We start from the raw sequence: 18,884 nt of genomic DNA, 5'->3' as shown, positions 1-18,884 counted from the left end.
TCTGCCGTTTGGGTTTTGGGGCAAGGCCACCCCCAGCCCCACGGCTGTCGCTGCTTCCTCCCGCACCGACCGGCTGCAAAAGGTGCCGGGCAGAAACGCGGCCCTGAGCAGCACCGAAACCTGCCGGCAGCCGGGAGCAGCCCAGCCCCGCTCTGAGCGCCCAGCCCTGCAGCCGCTGCCTGCCCGGCCCCCAGCCCTTCGGGGATCGGGTTGGAAGTTGGTGCTTCGCCGCGGGTTGCAGCCAGGCGGTTCCGGCTGCTTCTCGCCCCTTTGGGCTCAGCTCCATTTCAGTCCCCTCCCATCTCAGTTCCCCTCGGGATTCGCTGCCACCCCAAAGAAAGCCCTGTGATCTCATTAACTCTGTTTTATTTGTGGGTTTTTTTTTTCCGTTTTCTTTCTTTTTTTTTTTTTTTTTTGAAGTACCGTACAAAAATTCTCTTACAGTAACAAATACTGGGTTTACATTAGTAAACATCAACAGAAAGAGCATAGAGAACTACTGCTGGTAACAAACAGCTGAAGTGGCGAGTTAGAGTACGGATTATTGCCTATAGCTAAGGACTAACATCTCGGTAGCGCTGACAGCCGCCACGTCCTCTCCGAGCACAAAGCAGTCGGGGCGCCTCTGCCACCCCCACCACCCCCCTGCGATGCGAGCGCCATCGGGGGTGACAGCGGGGGGCTCAGGGTGTCCTGAGCTGGGAACAGAGCAACGTGAGCCGACCCGAAGCGAGCAGAGCTGGGCAGAGCCCTGGGCTCAACCCTTGCAGGGCTGCGCTGCGCCCCGGGAGCAGAACGGCCGCGTTGTGCCCATGGGACAGGGGGACGTGGGGTGGGGTGGGGGGGACATGCGGGTCACAAGCAGCAAAGCACAGCCCAGGGCCTCCAAAACACAGCACTACCCAGACAGCACGAGCAAAAGCATCATAGACAAATCACAACTAGCTTATTCCGGGGGAGCTGCGCTGTGGGAAGCTCAGGGTTTGGTTTTCCACCTGAAGGGGAAAGAAGGGAAAAGGAGCGTTTCTGAGAGCACGGCTGGAGGAATGGCAGCCCTGGGAAAGGCCTGGACCTCCTCACCACACAGTGCTGCAAGCAGAGCCCCAAGGGGCCGCGTCCCCAGCCACGGTGCTGTGTGTCAGGGCTGGACGACGCAGCGGGGCCAACGCGACTGCTGCTGAGCTCACAGAGGCTGCGGCTGCACAGCAGGGAGGGACGGCGTGAGGAGAAGCAGAAATACGGCTGGGAGGGCAAAAAACACAGGAAGCTGGAATTCCATGGGCAGCAGAGCCCAGGCCAAGCAAAGCGCTGGGAGCGGCTGAAGAAGAGCAGGCGGCGCTGGGGGGACGATGAGGGGCTGGAGGAGCCGCCCCTGCTGCCACCCCACAGCACAGGCGCCCGGCACAAAGCTCTGGGGTGTCACAGCCCCATGAGGGCTCGGTGTCTCTTGTCAAGAGTAAAGAAGTTTAGCAGAAAATGAAGCTCCTGCTGTTCCAGCTTGGTTTGCTATCAGAGGAGCCGGGGGGCAGCTGGGCTTTGATTCTGAGCGATGCCCAATTCCAGCTCTCACAGCGATGCACCCACAGCCTTCCGGCCAAACTGAGAGCCCCCACAGGGAGGCTGGCTGTGCTCAGGGAGGCCGTCACCAAACTGATCTGCACTCTGTGCTGTCTGCTGAGGCTGCAGACTGCGGATCCGTTTGGATGGGCGCTGATAAACACGCTGCAGAGCAGAAGCAAGAATATGAGTAACTGAGCTGAACTGAGCTGAACTGAGCTGGCTGCAGACAGTTCACTCATGGAAGAACTCAACAGAGATTTCTATGTTTCCCACGGAAGCCCTCAGTACAACCGAGTGTGCATCCATCCCTATGGGGGAGAGACTCAGCCACCGCCTGGGCCCAGAAGACAGCAGTGTCGTCCTCCTGCTTCGGGTTGGGCCTGCAGTGGTAATTCTCCCTAAAATTCCTCCTCTCTTAGGACATTTTTATATTGTTTTTTTCCTTGTCGATGGAGCGCGAGTGACTCTCAATAAATCACCTCCAATAATTATTACACAGGAGGGCTCTGAGAACCGGGGCTGCCAGCCCTACTGCTCAGCTGAGCTCTCGTGTCCCAGCCCAAACCGTTCCCTTAATTGTTAATTATTAATTACCACTGATCACCGTGTGACCCCCCTGAGCAATAGCACCAAACAGTGACAGAGCAGGGGAGCCCAGCACACAGCCCGGGGCCCATGGAGGGCACACAGAGCAAGGAATGGGGTCTGTACAGCTGGGGTAGGAGAGCTGCCACAAGCAACAGGAATGTAACATTTCTACCAGCAATCCCAGATCCAAGAAGGATCCAGGAGCGGCCTGGATCAATGCGAGCAGCAGAGCTGATCATGGGAATGCTGTGTGCCCCAATGCAGGCAGTGCACAGACAGGAGGATGGGACATGGGCAGAGCACATACAAATGCACTGCAGCACTGAGGACCTGCAGCCCATCGTGACACCAAGCAGAAGCAGCAAAGCCTCCAGCATCCACCAGCCTGTCCTGAGGACGCGGCCTCTGCAAGGGAAGGAGCCTCTCAGGCAGATCAAGAGGACAATCGATGCTTTCAAGCCGGGCAGACAGGGTGATACAGTAAAGCAAAAGCCACCAACTCAGAGCGCTGTTAAAGACCCTGCAGGGCCCACCCCGCACCTCCTCTGCTGCCCTGGAGCCCTCTGAACTCAGCCTTTTCCAAAGAGACGCCCCAAGCACTGCCTGTGCCAGCCAGCCGCAACGGGCAGCCCTACAACCATCCCCACACAGTACTCACGAACAGAAGTGCTTTGCACACACAGCTGGCTGTGGTGCACAAACATCCCTACGTGCCAAGGCCCCAGGCCCAGCAGAAACGCCGCCCTCCTGCAGCAGAGGTCCTTCATTTTGTGCAGGGCTCGTAGTGTGCGTCAGCCTCCCAGCCCTCCTGCCCCGAGCTGCAGCAGCTGCCCAGCCGCTGCCACGCGCTTGCATGTCGTAATGGGAGCTCAGCAGGATGAGGTAAGCAGCCAATGACAAAAAGAACCGTATTTACAGAGCTACAGTCAGCTTCAACGGGTTACACTCGCAGAGATTCACCAAAGACAACCAGAAACAAAGAGCTGTGCATCCCACGGATTCTGCCGGGAAAAACACGGGTACCAACACGGACTTCACAGCTCAGTTGGCACAACTAAGGTGAGAGATTCGTCACAAACCACATCCTCCCTCCCCAGACAGCAACACTACAGAGGTGGCTATGACACCAGGGAACAAGACAGCGAGATGGGGCACAGGATGGCGTGGGGACCTCGCCAAGAAGCCCTCCTCCCAGCACACCCGCTGCCCCACGGAGGACACCGCCTTCCTTTTGAAATGAGTCTCTGCACAGAAGAGCAGCACCCCTCGTACCACACAGCAGCTCCCACCCCCACCTGCAAAGTCACCGAGGGAAGAGGGAAGTGAGAGTGGAGGACGCATGCTCAGCGGAGGCTCCTCCTCCTCCTCCAGGATCCAGCAGATCCCCTCGCTCAGAATGTGCCAGTGCTGCTCAGCTGGGCAGGGAATGACACCACAGTGCAGAGGAATTGGGATCTAGCTCTACGGTGATGCATAGCGGGGCAACCTGCCAGCAAAAAGGTGATCTGACCTGTTTGTTGGGGAAGGGGAGGGGGCTGCGTTCATCCACAGCAATTCAATCACAACTAGATCCCACCTCGTAAGGGCTGGAGGCCGCTGCGAGTCGACATTCCAGCCTTTTTGTCCCATCAGCCAACACGGGTTTCAGCTACTGACCAAAAGGGACACCGGGAACGGTCACAGACATCTCAGATGCTCTGGAGGGGCAGGAGCACAGAGACTCAACTATACAGGGTGCAAGAGTCCAGAGCCAGAAAGCAGCGCTCTGGGGAGAAGCTGAAGGCAGCTGTTGTGTTGTGCACGGTCTGTTCATCTGGCTGGTGGCTGGGAAAGGACCGGGTGAGCCAGCGTGACATTCAGGGAGTCATTGTGCTGCACCAGGGACGTGTGCTTGTAGTGCAAGACCAGGTCCTTGAGGGAGGCGTACAGGTTGTAGGGCTCTGCAAACCCGTAGCCAGTCGCTGTCTTGTAGATCACGCAGTGCTTGGTGTCACCATCCACCCTGCCAGGGAGAGAAGGAACGCGGGTTAGCGGCATGCGAAGGAGCCCTGCTAGGACAGCAAGAGCAGAGCGCAAGCTGGCACCACCGGAGCTGCCCAAAGACACATCTGGCCCTGGCATGAGGAGCCAAGGCAGGCAAGAGACTCTGGAGAAGCCCAGCCTGCCAGCTGATGCCTCCACCAGCGCCAGCATCTGGCAAGAGAAGGGCAGAGCAGCACGGGAGCACAGCCAACACCTCCCCATCCCGTGCTCCCCACGCAGCACTGCAGGGTACTCACACCACGGAGCAGGCATAGCACCCCTTCTGGCTGCTCTCACGGATCAGGAAGGTGCCGTCCCGTTTGCCGCACAGCATCTCCTCTGCCTGCAAGCGGTTGATCTTCCCCACGTACCACGTCCGCTCCTCGTGGTGGGGCAGCTCCTCCTCGTCATCCATCATGGAGTACTGACTGCAATCGAGCACAGTCGGGGTCAGGACCCTTCAGTTTGGACGTGTGGCCCCCACGTCCTCCCTCCCCCAGCCAGCTGCCATCACTCCTGGCACGGAAGGCGGCCTCAGCACCCAGACAGGGAGATGGGACTTGCCCAAGGCCCCCAAACAGGCAGAACTGGCTGCACCAGCCGCGCTCCTACAGCCCCCAACACACGAGCAGGGACACTCACTCCTCCGTCTCGTTCTTGATACCCAGCCACTCGTTGATTTTCTTCTGCCGGGCGCCCTTCTGCGTCAGCCACCTAGGGAAGAAGCAGCAGAGCTCAGCAGGCAGCGTGCCCAGGCCACACAGCCCTCACCCAGCAGCCATCGCCAGAGGGCAGCAGCCTCCCCCTTTGAGGAGCTGCCATGCCCCGAGGCTGCAGGGCTCCTCGCTCCTGCACACAGCAGCCCTAAGAGCCGGTCTGGCAAACCCCAAAGCCCTCAAGGAGCCAGCTGGACGGGCTGCAGGGGAGCGGGGCCTCTCTCCCAGCCCTCTGCGGGTCAGGCACTACATACACCAAGTACTGGTCCCGCAGTTTGCGCAGCTGCATGAGGTCTGGCTTGAGGCTGTTCATGCGCTTGTCGATCTCCCGGTTTTCTGAGGCCTGTTTCTTCAGGTCCTGCTCCAGCTTCATCTTGCTGTCGTGGATCTCCGTGATGCGAGACTTGAGCTTCTCTGAGTTCATGAGGATCCTGGGAGAAAGGAAGGGTGGGCTGTGAGCCAACATGGGGGAGGCGAGGGAGGCAGCCTGCCAGCTCCAGCCTGCAGCATGCTGGAGAAAAGGGCTGTGCGTGCCTCGGCTCTGCCCTGAGCCCAGATGTTCCCTCCGGCCCCAAGAGCCCTTCCCCAAGCAGGACAGGTCACTGCTGCCCTCAGTCCTTACCGCTGCACCTCCTTCTCGTTGCCCTCTCGTCGGAAGCGCTCGATGTACTCCTTGCTGCACTTCTCCTGTGTCTGACACTGCTCCTCAAAGATCTTGATCGTTTCGTTAAAGGCTTCAATTGCTGTCCTCTTCATCTGCAGCTCCTGAGTTGAGGAGAAGGGAGAGCTGAGTGAGGGGGAGGACGTGGGCAGGTTTCTGCTCATCTGGAGCATCCTCCTCCTCCCTTCCCAAACCAGCACCGTCCCTGGCAATACATTCCCACTTTGAAGTTCTCTGGGGAGTCCCCCAAACCCAGAGTGGACAAACGGGGCAGTGGGGGCCCAGCTTCTGCTCTCCTTTGTGCAGTGTGGCTGCCAGTGATCGGTGATGTTGGGCAGCCCATGGGGCCACGTACCTGGGAAGTGCGGGTGTACTCCTCATACAGCAGATCATACTCCCAGCTCTTGTCCTGGTACTGCTGGTGATAGACCTTCAGCTGTTCCCCTACAGCTTCCACACTGTCCTCCTTTACCACTTGGTCCTGCCATACACAAAGCCTCAAGTCAGGACCCGCTCCCACCCTACAGCAGCCCCTCTGTAAGGCAGTCGGCCCCGTGAAACCCCACCCCCCCTGCAGGGTGCCCATTACCCCACAAAGCCATGTCCAGCACAGCAAAGAGATGCTGCAGGACACGGTCTGGACCACGGAGCCCATCTACCGAAGGGCCAGGGACGGATGAGCAAACAGATGCTCTGGCTCTGGCTGTGCTGGCCAGCCATTACTCCTGCAGCTCAGGCCTCACCTGCTGGTACTTGGAGATGGGGTAGAGCAGCCTGGTGTCCAGCTTGGCGTTGTACTGGGCAAGCGACTCATGTCTGTAATGTGTGATGAGCTCCACCACTGAGCCAAACGTCAGGGGTTCTGAGAAGCCATACTTCCCTTCCCGGTGAAAGATCTTGATCAGCTTGTTATTGCCTCCTTTCCTGCAGCAGGGAGGGGAGCAGAAGGTGCCTATCACCACTCCAGTGCTCTGCTCCAGCACGGATGTGCCCCTTGTGCCTGCCTGATGTTCCACCAGCCATAGGGACACTTGCTGACAGCTCCACCCCGGGCAGCAGAGGCTCTCCGCGCGCTCCAGCACCCTACCTGAGTGTGAGTGTGTACTCCCCCTGGATCTTGCTGGAGGCATCGCGCACCAGGAAGGTACCGTCTGGTGTGTCCCGAAGCTTCTCATTCACTTCCTCCCTGAGAGGGACAGAGAATTGTCACAGCCTGTGAGGCACAACCAGAGCCCCCCTAGATAACCCGACAGCCTGGGCATCCACAGCAGGAGCTGCCAGCCACCCCCTTACCGGGAAATGTCACCCCAGTACCACTCAGCGTCCTGCAAGGGCACACTGTTCCCGTTGGCCAGGCTGGCTGCACTGGGCTTTGGCTTGGGTGGTTTTGGAGGCAATGCTGTAAGAGAAGTAGAGTTGAAGCAGGGTTAAAGCAGGACTGGCCCAAGTCCCAGCTCCACACCCTCGCCAGAGGCAATCCCTTGGAGCTCAGAGTCCCCCTCCCTGAGGTAACTGTCCTGGGAAGCCCTGCTGGGCCACCACACCGCCAGGAGCAAGAGATTAGAGCCTGGAGCAGGCATCCAAGCACAGCTGGGCTACAGAAATGCCCTCAGCAATCTGCTCAGCGAGGCAGGGATTCCACACCCACACAGCACAAATGCTAATGCCTCGGGTCCCAAAGAGGGGGCATGTCAGCTACTGGGACGGTACCTGGAGGCAACTGTTCTGGCTCCAACTCCTTCGTCTGCAGAAGCATCTCCAGAAAAAGCACAGAGAAGTCAGGACTCAGCTCCGGGCTGTAGGAACAGAGGGACGAATCAGCAATCAAAGGCAGAGCCTGGCACTCCTCTGTGCCCCCTGCGCAACGGGGCAGCAGGGTCAGCTGTTCATCCTGGCACAGCCCAGCTGCTGCAGTGCAGAATAACAGAAGGGCTCTGCCCTGCCTTCGGGCCCCACCTCTGTATGCTGCCAGCAGTTTAATCCCACGTGCAGCAGGGCCGGGGTGCGGGCAGACGTACTGTTACAGCCTGGACTCCTTGTCCTAGCAGGCACAGCGGCCAGCACCGGGGACATGGCTGGGATCTGAGAGCTGCACGTACCTGGCGCCGGGCAGCCGGAGGAGAAGGGGGCCAAAGATCTCTCCCAGTGCCTGAGGGTGGAGGCTGTTGCTCTCGGCCTGCTGCGATACCTTCCCCAGATGCCGGAGCAGGAACTGTAGGGTGAGTGTGTTCTGGAGTGGGATTGCAGGCGACTCCAAGGCCAGCAGCAGCTGTTTCCGGCAATTCTCTGGCTGGGGGATCTCTGGGGAGAGAAGCAAGACACGATGGAATGGCTGGGCAGCCAGCACTGCTTTCCACGCTCTGGCTGTCACAGCGTGGGAGCACTGTCAGCAGCAGAGGCCACGTGACAAATCCCAGAGGGACAAGACCTATTTTATTACCCCAAACGCATCCGTTCACCCACGCACCCATTCCCAAGTGCGGCCGGGGAAGCCCTTACCCTGCAGGATGCGAAGGATGTCCCCATGCACAGACACTGGCACCACAGGGGAGGGCAGGTCCTGCAGGTAGCCTCGCAGCGCTTCACCCAGGGAGTGCACGTCAAAGGGCTCCAGGTCACCCAGGCTCCAATCTGCCAAGGCAGAGATTTGCCATGGGAGAGGGGTGCAGATCTGGTACCCACCCCACAGCGTTGCGTCCCACTGCAGCAGGAGTGCAGCGAGCGATGGGGGCACCTAGAAAGAGCTAGAAAATCTCTGGCTGCTGCCAGCAATCACAGGACATGGCAGGTGGGCACACTGAGAGCTCTGGCAGCTCCTGGGCAGTCAAGCAGACCAGAAGACTGAAGCTGCCTGGAAGCGCCCATCTCCCTGAAGTAAGCTGGCACAGGCTCCACTGGGAGGGGATGTTAGTGGATTTGGGTGCCCACACCTTTTGCTGAGCCCTGCCAAGGGCACATATGACTTGCCTGAGTTTTACTCCCTGCTATTGTTAGAGACAAGCATGAAGAGGGGATCAGCCAATTGTTCACACACCAAACCCAACAGGGAAAATGTCTCCCTTGAAGCGTGCTGCCCCAGAAACACCAGGCACAGGCTGCTGGGACTGCACAGAGAGCCTCTTCAGAAAGCAGCACGGCCAGAGCCAAGAGCACTGCCTAGCTCCGGCCCACGAAGAACATCTGCGAAAGGGGACAAGCTAGCAGGCTGCTGGAAGAGGCCCAGGCTCAGCCGAGAGGCAGACAGCTCCCGGGGCTTGCTGGCACAGACCATCAGCCGCAGGCACAGCGGAGCCACAGCTCCACCACCAAGCTGAGCTCTGTGATCCTCTCCTGCTTATTAGCGGTGTGACAGAGCCAGAGAAACCTCCGCAAGGCTGTCGTCAGAGCACCCTGAGAGCAGGGCAGCCCGAAGAGACGGCAGGAGAGAAGCGTGGGGCTTCACTTGGGGGCCCGCGGGTCTCTCAGCTGGTGCCGCATCCCTTTGTCCTGACCCCTGCCCACCAAGGGCAGCAGGAATCCTCCCCGTCCCGACCCCAGCATGTGACAGGGGGACGCGTCAGGACGGGCAGCCCAGCCCCGCAGGCAGCGTGCGGCAGTCAGGAACCGCCAGGGACAGGCGAGCCCGGCCTGGATTGCATTACTGCTGGTGCTGTCACATCCACTAATCTCCTCCATCTGAGCCGATTCGCCTCCTCACCATGAAGAGCTGGTTCTTACCGGTTCTTAGAGCTTGCCTCAGTTCGGAGCCAGATGTCCTGTATAACATCTCGCTGTCTAACCCTGCAGGAGTGAGGACGCCGCTGTTAGCTGCAAGCTGTGCAAGTCCCAGCACACGCACCGTTCTGGAGCCAGCCTGGTAGGACGGTGGCTGCAGCACGACTCGAGGCAGGCAGCTCACGCAGCCCTCCTGCAGATGCTGCCACAGCCCCCCTCGATCCTTGGGACACCCTCCAAGCCCCTGTTCAGCCCCCCACAGCGGGGATTTGGGTGCACCCTGCAGAGCCTGCCCAGCATCCAGGGCACTTCAGCACCCTGCGCCACTCCAAGCACTGCAGCATGAGCTCTGTGCTGTTTGGAGCTGGACAATGCAGCAGGGTTAAGGCTGGGGACCAGCACCTGAAGCCAGAGAGGACTGGGAGGCTCCCCTCCCACAGGCAGCTGTGTATCACATATCTGTGTTCTGTCCAACACTAACAGCTTTTATAAACAGCTGCCTTTGTCCCACTCTCACTGGGGCTCTGGAGGGCGTCAGCCCCTTGGTACTCAATGGCCCCCGTTACCTTTCTTCTCAATGGCTTCCACCAGCTTCACCAGCAGTGGAGGTGCAACCTCTGGAGGGCTGAACTGCTCCTGCAGGTCAGGGAGAGGAGACCCTGGGGAGAAAGGGAAGAGGTCAGACCCCACTCAGCAGACAGTTCTCAGCAGAGCTGGGGCCAGAGCACAGACAATAACATCGCTCCTAACAGCAGCATCCGCAGGCAGAGAGAGCCTGGTCCCCAAACCCTGCTGCCAGGCCACAGCCACACAAATGCTATGCAGAGACTGCAGGGAGCCCTGGTCCCTAAACCAGCCCACAACCTGCGGAGCCCAGCCTCGCTCAGCGTCCCAGAAAGCACAGTGGGGTTTGCACACACAGAGGGATCCGTACTGCTTTCTGATGACACTACAGAGCAGAGTTCACCTCCCTGAACGCCCAGCTCGTGTGGGCAGGCACTGCAGGGGTTACCTGGGCTCTGAAATTCAGGCTCAGTTCAGCCCCTGCCCAGGACGGACGCAGCACAGGCTGGTGGAGGAACGTGGCTGGGGAGCTCGCAGCGGTGAGCTGTGATTAATCCAGCGATTCAGGCAGAGTGCGGCGTCAGCAAATTCCTGCCCTTGATTGCTCGTTTTACATGGAAACCAGCCCTCTGCCTCCCCCTCCCCGCTAGCCCATAACCTCGGTGCAAGCTGCTGCAGGGCGCGGACAGCCTGTGGCACAGCACCAGGCACCCTGCGGCAGGATTGCTGCAGGCAGCCCCTGTGCTCCACACAGCCCGCACCGACCGGTCAGGGCAGCACAGCCGGCTGCTCCACACCACGTGTCCCAGGAGCCCTCACTGCCCTGCGTGCTCCCAGACCCTCCCCACGTTGACCACAGGCACGGCCGAGCATCAAACAGCACTTCGGTGCCATCTCTGGATCTGTAACAGGGTCACAGCAGCGTGGGAAGGGCTGCGATGCGCTGCGATACAGGGCAGCTGCCCCGAGGTGCCTTTTGGGAAGCTGAAGATGGAGCTGGGAGCTGCAGTGTGATCACAGGGCAGGGCAGTGGTGCTGCCAAAGCACAGCCTATGTGCTGCAGTGAGATGGCTTCAGGGCCAGCACAGCAGGGCCCCAGGCATGCTTCCCCATGCCGAGTGTGACGCATACCAGGGCAGGAGGGTGCACGCCCAGCTGCCAGCAGGAGGATGAGCACAGTCAGGCTCATCCCTGCTCCCTGCTGAGTGCCAGCCAGGCAGGAGGCTCCTCCAGGCCAGTCAGTCCCCAGCAAAAGGACATCAGTGGTCCATGAGGACACCCAGCACACTCTGCTTCATGGGAGCAGAACCAAAAGGCAGCACTGCATTGCAAAACACAGCCCTGCTGTCAAGGATCTGACCTGAGCTTGCCCGTGTACCCAGTGCAGTCCCACCACAAGCTGCAAGTTAGTTAGCACCCAGTGAACCTCCTGTCCCCATTGCCACAGTGAGGGACAAAACAGCACAGGGCTGTGCTTCAAGACAACGACCACAGAGGAGGGAGCAGCTCAGGGAGGGCCCAAGCTGCTGCTGACGATCCCAAGGCAGAACAAGGCTGCTCCAAGAGCTGCCCATGCTCTTGGCTGGGCACAAGATGGGGCTCAGCACGGCGTTCCCCAGGGTGAGGCCAGGTCCTCACCGCAGCTGGACGAGGAGCACAGGGCTGGCAGCTCCAGCCCTGACCCTTGGGAAGGGCTGAAGGGAGGGTAAACGCTGTGCTCCCCACGTGGTCCAGTTGGGAATGTGCTGTTTCAGCAGGCAGCAGCCTGCGCTGGGATCCAGCAGCCACGCTGCAGCCAGCAGCAGCTCCCGAGCCCGCCAGGCCTCTGGGCTGGGCCAAAGTGAACAAGGGCACTCACAGCACAGCCGGGCAGCTGCGGAAATATTTCCAAGCCGCATTTTCCGCTCACGCTCTCTGCAGAAGGCAAACACCAGAAGCTCATAAATTCAGCCTCGGAAAGCACCGGGGCTCACTGCCCTGCAGGGCTGCCTCTGCCGGGGCCCCTTCCTCCCAGGCTGCGGTACGGGCACGCTCTGCGTGACAGGGGGACAAGGGACTGCCACGTCAGGGCAGACCCAGGAAGCAGAAATACAGCCAGCACTGAGCTGAGCGGGCAGCCAACAGATAGCTATGCACCTCCCAAGCAGGCCTCATCCGAGCACAGGCCACAAAGAAATAACACAGCCTTGGCTCGAATACAATTTCTCTGTTGCAAAAATGCGCCTTCCCCCAGCAACACAACGTGCTGCGTGCAAAATGGCCTCAGGCATTTGAACTGCTGTCCCACAGGTTGTGTGCACAGGGCTGGGGTGGCTGTGGGGTCCCCCCATAAGGGACAGGGCACAGCTGGCACCCGGTGCACTGCGTCCCCTGCCTTCATGCTGCCCATCCTAGGGCAGGAAGCAAACCAGCTGGCTTTTGGTTTCTTTTCCATGGGTCAGGAACGTCAGCACAAATCCTTTTCCACATCACACAGCTCTCCACCCCCAACCTTGCACAGGGCAGAGGCTTTGACCACCCACACACAGCTCTGCCAAGCCAAGCTCCAGGAGCATGAGAGAGCCCACAAAGGCACAAGTACAGCCCTCGAGGGCGTGCAGGGCTGGGTGCAGGCAAGGCCAACACATGCACTGCAGAGCGTGCCCCGGGCTCCCACGAGGAGCCAATCCCTGGAAGGGGGGTGACGCAAGTTGGTGGCTCCTGCTGCCAGTCCCAGCGCCTGGCCCAGCCACGTCTGCACCCTGCAGAGACCGTGGGATCCCCAGGGCCGTGATGCTGGGTTTGGGAACAGCACACCCAGCCCCGCCGTCACGCTGTCACACAGGGGCTCCTTTCTGCTCCTTAGGGCCTCTGAGAGGTTTCATACAGCATCTGACAGGACAGCCGTAGCTCCCAGCTCTGCGGGCAGCACCGAGGCTGGTAGCTCCTCTGCTGAAGCCGTGCCAAGCCCAGTTCCTGCCCCAGGTGTGTGGTGCTCATGCCCTGCTCAGTCCTGGCTCTGCCATGCACAGATACAGACGGGTGCCAGGAAGATGAAAATTAGCTGCAGTTCTTGGAAGTTCTCTTTTAGACCCAGATTTTTTTCCTCTTGCCCAGAGACAAGTAACTGCATCTCAGCGGGGCTGAGCAGCTCTTGGCAAGGAGCAATGTGCCAGGTGCTCAGGAGGCAGACAGGAGAGGTCAGGACTTGCTCTGTGAAGGAGGGAGCTGGGTAGAACCCTCAGCAAAGCAGGGAGAGGGACCACGGGGATCCAGCCGGTCATGGGCCAGGGAAAGATCTCTGAGAGGTTAGAGAGGAACAAGGCTTGTTCCAAGAAGCACTGCAAAGCATGAACACAGACCAACACACCCAAAGAACACAGCACTTCGCTTCTGGACAGAACCGAGCGTGAGCCCACAAATCCTGCACAACTCAACACCTGGCAGGGATCTGCCGAGCAGCAGAGGGGGCCTGCAGTGATGCTTACCTTGCTCAAGAGCCTCCTGCAGTCGGCAGCCACTGGCTCCTGGTGTTGCAGGCAGGGGTCTCTGCACTCGGGGCCGGTGCGAAGGGACGGAGATCTTCACGGGCCCCACGTACTCCACGTACGTGCCGGGGAAGTCGCCCTTCTGCTTGGTCCTCTCATTGACACCCAGGATCCACCCGATCTGGTTGGGGTTCTGCTCGTCCCCATCTTTGAAGCCCAAGGCTTGCAGGGCTCCCTTGCTCACCACCAGGATGTCCCCAGGCACCAGGTCAATGTCCTCCTCGCGCTCCTTGCGGTACGGATAGAGCGCACGGTACTGGAACCCGTCGGTGCTGCCCATTCTCTCTGCCATGAGGAGACGGCTCCAAACAGTGAGGCAGCGTCCTTTGGGTGAAAGAGGAGAGACCTCAGGGGCAGCTCTCCCCCATCAGCAGTCTGAACGTCTCTGCACAAACCAGCACCTCGGGAGCCTGGTCCCAGTGCCCCGGCTTGCTTAGGTGCAGCCCCTTTTCCTCAGCTTGAAACCGCGGTTCAGCCAAATTATGGAGCAAAGGGAGAAGGAGACAAACATAATCCAGCACTCGTGAGTGGGCATGCAGTAAAGAAAAAAGGAGGGCAGGGTTCAGTTCACCAAAAAAGAAGGTTTCCTGGAGTCCGCAGGGCAAAAGCACGGAGCGTTTCCAGCCAGGAGCCGCGTGGCATGCTGCTCCTCCAGACCCAGAGCCTGCAGTGAAAGAGAAGAAGAAGGCTCGTCACCGCACCGCCAGGCACCCCGTGCCCTCCCAGGAGCCAGCATTCAAAGCAGGGATCATCCAAGCGAGGCAGGGCTCGCTTCTCTCCTAACGAGGCTCGCTGCAAGCCCTGGATCCAAGCGCTCTCTGCCAGGACACGCTAAGAGCAATTTACACTCAGAAAAGCACGAGGGGAGCCAGCGGCTGCTCGCAGGAATGCTCTGCAGAGCGAACACCTCCCCTCTGCCACAGCCAGGCACTGGCTCTGCATCTTAAAGAGGATCACTTCTGTTTCTCCAGCTCGCTCTCTTCACAGCACTCATGCAAACAAGAGGACAACAAGTGGGACAAAACAGCCTTTATGCAGGAACTTTTGCGTACAGAAAAGGGTGACCCTGCAACCACCAGCTGGAGGCCCTGAATAGGAGCAAAACAAATAGATTTAACCTTTTCTTGCTAAATTGATTAAATTTCACAGTTCACCTTTACATCTCCCCATGCAATTCCCCACAAAGTCATTTTCTGAAGGTAACTGCCCACAAATGTAGGTTAACACAGCTTTCAGTTGAAGGCTTTCAAGACGCTGCGCCATTCCCACAGAGCAGCACTTCAAAGCTTTGCTCTGAGCAAAGTGAATTTTTGAACTTTTATTTAAAAGCAGCAGCACGAAGCGTAGGCAACGCAGGCACAGTTTCTTCACAGATGGAAGCGAGAGAGGTTAAAAATAAAAGTGTCTTCAGAAGCCTTCAAATCTGCTTAGAGCCGCTCACCGCCTGTAAGCTATTCAAGCACGGAGAAACTGAAGAACAGGCCGCCTGCCCAGCCCAGAAAGCCACCCAAAAGAACAAACCTGGGCAGTCACACGCTGGGTAAGGGCTGTGTGAGCCGGGGCATTCCCTGCACGGCCTCCTTTCCCATCCCTCCCTGCCATTTCCACCTCCCTCAGGCAGAGCCGCGGTGCTGAGGATCGGCCCTGTGAGGCACAGCCTGCGGGGGCAGCTGGGAACACGCTGGTCCCAGCGATGCCGTCGGCCTGCTGGATGGCTGCAGGTCCTGTCAGCAGCCTGGGCTGTTCTGGCCCAGAAACCCACACCTCATCCAAAAGCCATCAGAGCTCGGAGCTCCCCGAGGCAGCAGCACAGCCTTCTGCCTGCACCGGGTGACCCCAGCACCCTTCGCAGCAGGACGAACGCTCCGCCAACCAAAGCCAAAGCAGCTCCGACCTCATGCTGGGCTCAGCAAGAGGCATTAACATCCGTGATCTGCAGCAACTTGAAACAACCCTCCCGGGCCAGCTACATGCAGCTACAAGCCCCCTTTCCTACCACATCTGCGTGCTAGCAGAGGGTTGAAGAGATGGCACAAGCCCCCCCTGAAGCTGGCTGCACCCCCAGCTCTGCAGCCCCGCAGCTCCCAGCACCGCCCTGCAAAGCTCGTTCATTCCCTTGACAAAGAAAGGCACAAAGAAGCTGCAGAGCACAAAACCTGTGCAGGAGCCAGAGCCTGTGCTGGCTGCTTGAGTCTGGGCAGACATCCCAGCTGGGCTGCCTCCTCCATGAATGAGCAGAGAACCCTCAGGGAGGCCGGACGCTCGCAGGGAGGCTCCAGCTGGTGCAGAACAGGACTGAGCCTGATCCAGGTCACTGGAGAGCTTCTCCACGGCTTTAAGTGCAACACGAGGCTGCACAGCTCCCCAAGAGGCCCTCGGGATGCGGGGTGCTTGCAGGCAAGGCAGCACAGCCCAGCACAGTAGCCACACAACGCTCACAGCAGAACGCACATTTCCTGAATCCAAGCAGTCCCAGCCAGGAAAATATTACTTCATAACCCAGAGCATTAAGAGAGATTTATGGCCACGCTGGGACGCCTGCCCCTCGCCCCCCTGAACTCTGCCTGCTGGGTCTGATGGAGAGGAGCCACCAGCCCGCAGGGGACAGAGCCTGAACGCAGCGGCTGCCCGGCACCCAGGCGCAGATCCCAGCCCAAAAGCCAGGTGCTTCCAACCAGCCCATGCGGCCACTGAGGCTGGGAGGACAAAAAAAACGCTCAGCCCTGGCAAACTCGTTCAGTAGCTTTTAAGAGCAGAGCTGCACGGTGGGGTGGGAAGAGGCTCCGGAGCTCCGAGTCTCCCAGGAGCAGGTCCCACAGCTTCTGGCTCCGTGCAGCCCGGCGCCTGCTCTTGCACAAGGCAAGGAGCTCAGCTGCTGCAGCAGCTCTCAGCGCTGACAGACCCCGGTGGGAAAGCAGAGCCCTGCCTCCACGCTGCCCTGCTCTCCACGCCCCAGCGGGGCGCCTGGCACGCAGATAATTACGGCATTGGAGCCAGGCCGGCCTCGCGCCTCACCTGCCTTCCCTGCACTCAGTCCATGCTGGCAGGGAGCCTCGCCGCCCCTCCTCCAGGAGCCACCAGCGGGCGGCTGAGCCGTGCAGGACCACTGCCTGGGGAACCTCTGTACAGAGCAGGAGATCAGTGCGTGTGTGGGGAGAGAGGGAGGGAACGCAGCCCTTCCACAGCCCTTAAATAGATATTTGGAGGGAAGGAGAAGCCGGGAAGGGGCAGGCGGTGCCGAGAGCGCGGGACACGCACGAGCCTGCCTGCTGCCAGCGCCTCCAAAGCAGGGCTCTGCGTGCGCCAGGAGAGCCAGCAGCTTGCCAGCACATTTCTGCTGGGCCCGTCTCCAGCTCCGCTCACGGGGAAGGAGCCTCGTGTGTCTGTGCTGGCGAGCACTTGTCGAGCTCCTCTGAAAATCCCATGCATTAGACATCTAAATACCTTGGTAAATCTATCTCAGTGCCCAGAAACAATCCCACGATTCATTAGCCGCTGTCAATACTTTCTTTGTTTAATACACCAGTCTGAAACAAAAAACACATTACGAGCCTTTTTTCTGCGTGCCCAGCACATAAATAAAAGCATCTTAGCTTTTATGAAATGCGGTTCCTGAGCTTTTTAACCAAGTTCCAAATGCGGTTCAAAGGGCAGCTTGGCTTGAAGCGAGGCAGAGCATTGCTTTCCCTCCAGCGAGGCAGAAGTATGTGTAAAAATATTCTAAAAAAAGTGTTTATGACAGCTTACACAGCTCCAATGTCTCCATCAGATCCTCAGTGAGGGGGAAAAAAGGAGAAGAAAAAAGGCGAGAAAACCAAAACCAGATCAAGTTCTGAACTGCACGAAAGCCCACATGTTAGCAGGTTACAAACCATGAGAACAAACCTTCCATCTGCTAAAAACAGCGTGGCATGGGGCAGCCAAGCCCATTTTCACCTCTTTCCTCACCAAGAAATGCTTCTGTCGCAGCTGCCAACAGAGCAGCAGTGTCCCACTCACGGAGCACAACTCCACGCACTGGGGCTCTTCGCTTCATGTCCCCTGCCACGTCCCCACAAACACCCGATTTCCATTTTAGAAGCACAGGGAAGAGCTCAGAGTTGGGGTTTTTTTCCCCAGCAGTGGTTATTCCCTTAAGAAAAGTCACAGTTCTAAAAAAGCAAAGAGCACACAGAAACGACACCCCGCTTCTGCTGACCCATCTGCTTAAAATCACTTTTGTGCAGCGTCAGGAATCCATGACAGTTTGTTAGAAGCTCAACATGGCACAGCAACAGCACGAATAACCTACAAGGTGAGATGCATGCAACCCTATGAGGATACGGCAAGAGCTGCACGACCTTCCAGCCCGAGCCGCACCGTCCCTTCCTCCGTTTGCTCTCCATCTTCCATTACTCAGCCGCTTCAGCGCCAGGCTGTGGCTGCAGATACTCTCAGAGGAATTAAGAGAGCCCCCGATATTATAAATACAGCTTTTTATTGTAAACACAGCAGCGCTCCGCCGCTCCAGCCTGGCTCCGTTCCCCGCTGCATTCCTCTGAGCTGCGGTTTCTCTCCCAACCAGCACAGAACTTTCGTCCAGTGAGAACCAACTGCACGCAGAAGCGATTTTTCCACGTTCTTAGAGGAACCACGAGGTAAAAAGGAGCGTTTGGGGGCTGCGATCAGCAGCGGGAGACCCGCAGCGCGGCAGTCGGCGCTGTGCCACGAAGCGCGGGGCAGATCCGAGTCACACGCTCGGAAATCAGGGAAGGAACCCAAGAGCCCGGGCCGCCCCGCGTAAAGGACGGGGCAGGGAGCGGAGCGGAGGGCAGCCAGCAGGGCGGGGGACGGGCCGGGAAGGCGACGTTCGGGGCTGTGTTTGCTCAGCTGTCTCCATTCTCTGCTCTCACAGCCGAGGTTCCCCCGCTCCGGAGATAAAAGGCGGAGGACGGGCGGCCGTTCCGCGGCGCTCGCACAGCCCGGACCCCCGGCTTCACTCCCCGTTTCTCTCCGCGCCGCAGCCCGGGACGCCGCCCCGCGGGCGACGAGGGCCGGCCGGCACGTGGAGCTCCGGGAGCGGCCCGGCCGCACGGGGCAGCGCGGGGCTACGGGGACGGCAGCGAGACCGGGACGCGGAGCCGCGGCGGAGAGCCGGGCCGAGATCGGGGCCGGGGCCCGTCAGCTGTTGTTGCTGCTGCTGCTGCTGCTGCCGCCCCCCACCCGCGCCGCCGGCCCCGGGGCTGCCCGCGCTCGCAGAGCCCCGGCCCCGCGCCCCGCTCACCTCCCCGCCGCCTCCATCCGCCGCCGCTCGCCTTCAGCCCGTTCCTTCTTTCCGGCCCGGAGGCAGCCTGGGAAAAGGCCCGAACGTCGCCGGAACGGCCCGAACCCGCCCCGGAAAGACCCGACAGCTGTCGGAGAAGAACGAACCTCCCCGAACGCTCGCTGGCCACGCCCCTTCCCCCTCTCTGCCGGCTGCAATCGGGATCCCGCCCCCGAGGCCGAATAGTTCCGGAAAGAGCCGACCGCTAACCGGCGCCAACCGCCGCGCGG

General features: G+C 59.6%; 1 protein-coding gene across 2 annotated transcripts; it reads right to left on the bottom strand.

Moving 5' to 3' along the window:
* Nucleotides 1-414: 414 nt before the first annotated feature.
* Nucleotides 415-18,747, bottom strand: PIK3R2 (phosphoinositide-3-kinase regulatory subunit 2). 2 transcript variants are annotated; one of them, XM_048927858.1, is made up of 16 exons: nt 18,616-18,747; nt 13,293-14,016; nt 9,828-9,920; nt 9,265-9,327; nt 8,047-8,178; nt 7,647-7,848; nt 7,258-7,343; nt 6,841-6,946; nt 6,635-6,733; nt 6,291-6,471; nt 5,903-6,028; nt 5,509-5,651; nt 5,141-5,317; nt 4,813-4,884; nt 4,428-4,598; nt 415-4,150 (listed from the first exon to the last, which is right to left on the bottom strand). In XM_048927858.1, the coding sequence occupies exons 2-16, from the start codon at nt 13,642-13,644 to the stop codon at nt 3,958-3,960; spliced, it is 2,196 nt and encodes a 731-aa protein (XP_048783815.1). In that variant the 5' UTR covers nt 13,645-14,016; nt 18,616-18,747; the 3' UTR covers nt 415-3,957. The 2 variants fall into 2 exon arrangements, with proteins under 2 accessions (XP_048783815.1, XP_048783816.1); XM_048927859.1 differs by lacking the exon at nt 18,616-18,747 and adding an exon at nt 16,368-16,478.
* Between the last annotated feature and the right edge of the window lie 137 nt (nt 18,748-18,884).

The sequence above is a fragment of the Lagopus muta genome, chromosome 26 (assembly GCF_023343835.1).
Source record: "Lagopus muta isolate bLagMut1 chromosome 26, bLagMut1 primary, whole genome shotgun sequence".
NCBI lineage: Eukaryota > Metazoa > Chordata > Aves > Galliformes > Phasianidae > Lagopus > Lagopus muta.
The sequence above is the reverse complement of the archived record's forward strand: the minus strand, read 5'-3'. Positions and strand labels throughout refer to the sequence as shown.

Bases quoted from the DNA above. Each gene is read 5' to 3' on its own strand.
- PIK3R2 (XM_048927858.1), bottom strand. From the start codon at position 13,644: ATGGCAGAGAGAATGGGCAGCACCGACGGGTTCCAGTACCGTGCGCTC. The intron at 9,921-13,292 runs GTAAGCATCACT...CTTTCTCCCCAG, and splicing joins GCAGGAGGCTCTTGAGCAAG to GGTCTCCTCTCCCTGACCTG. The intron at 6,734-6,840 runs GTAAGGGGGTGG...TGTCCCTCTCAG, and splicing joins TACTGGGGTGACATTTCCCG to GGAGGAAGTGAATGAGAAGC.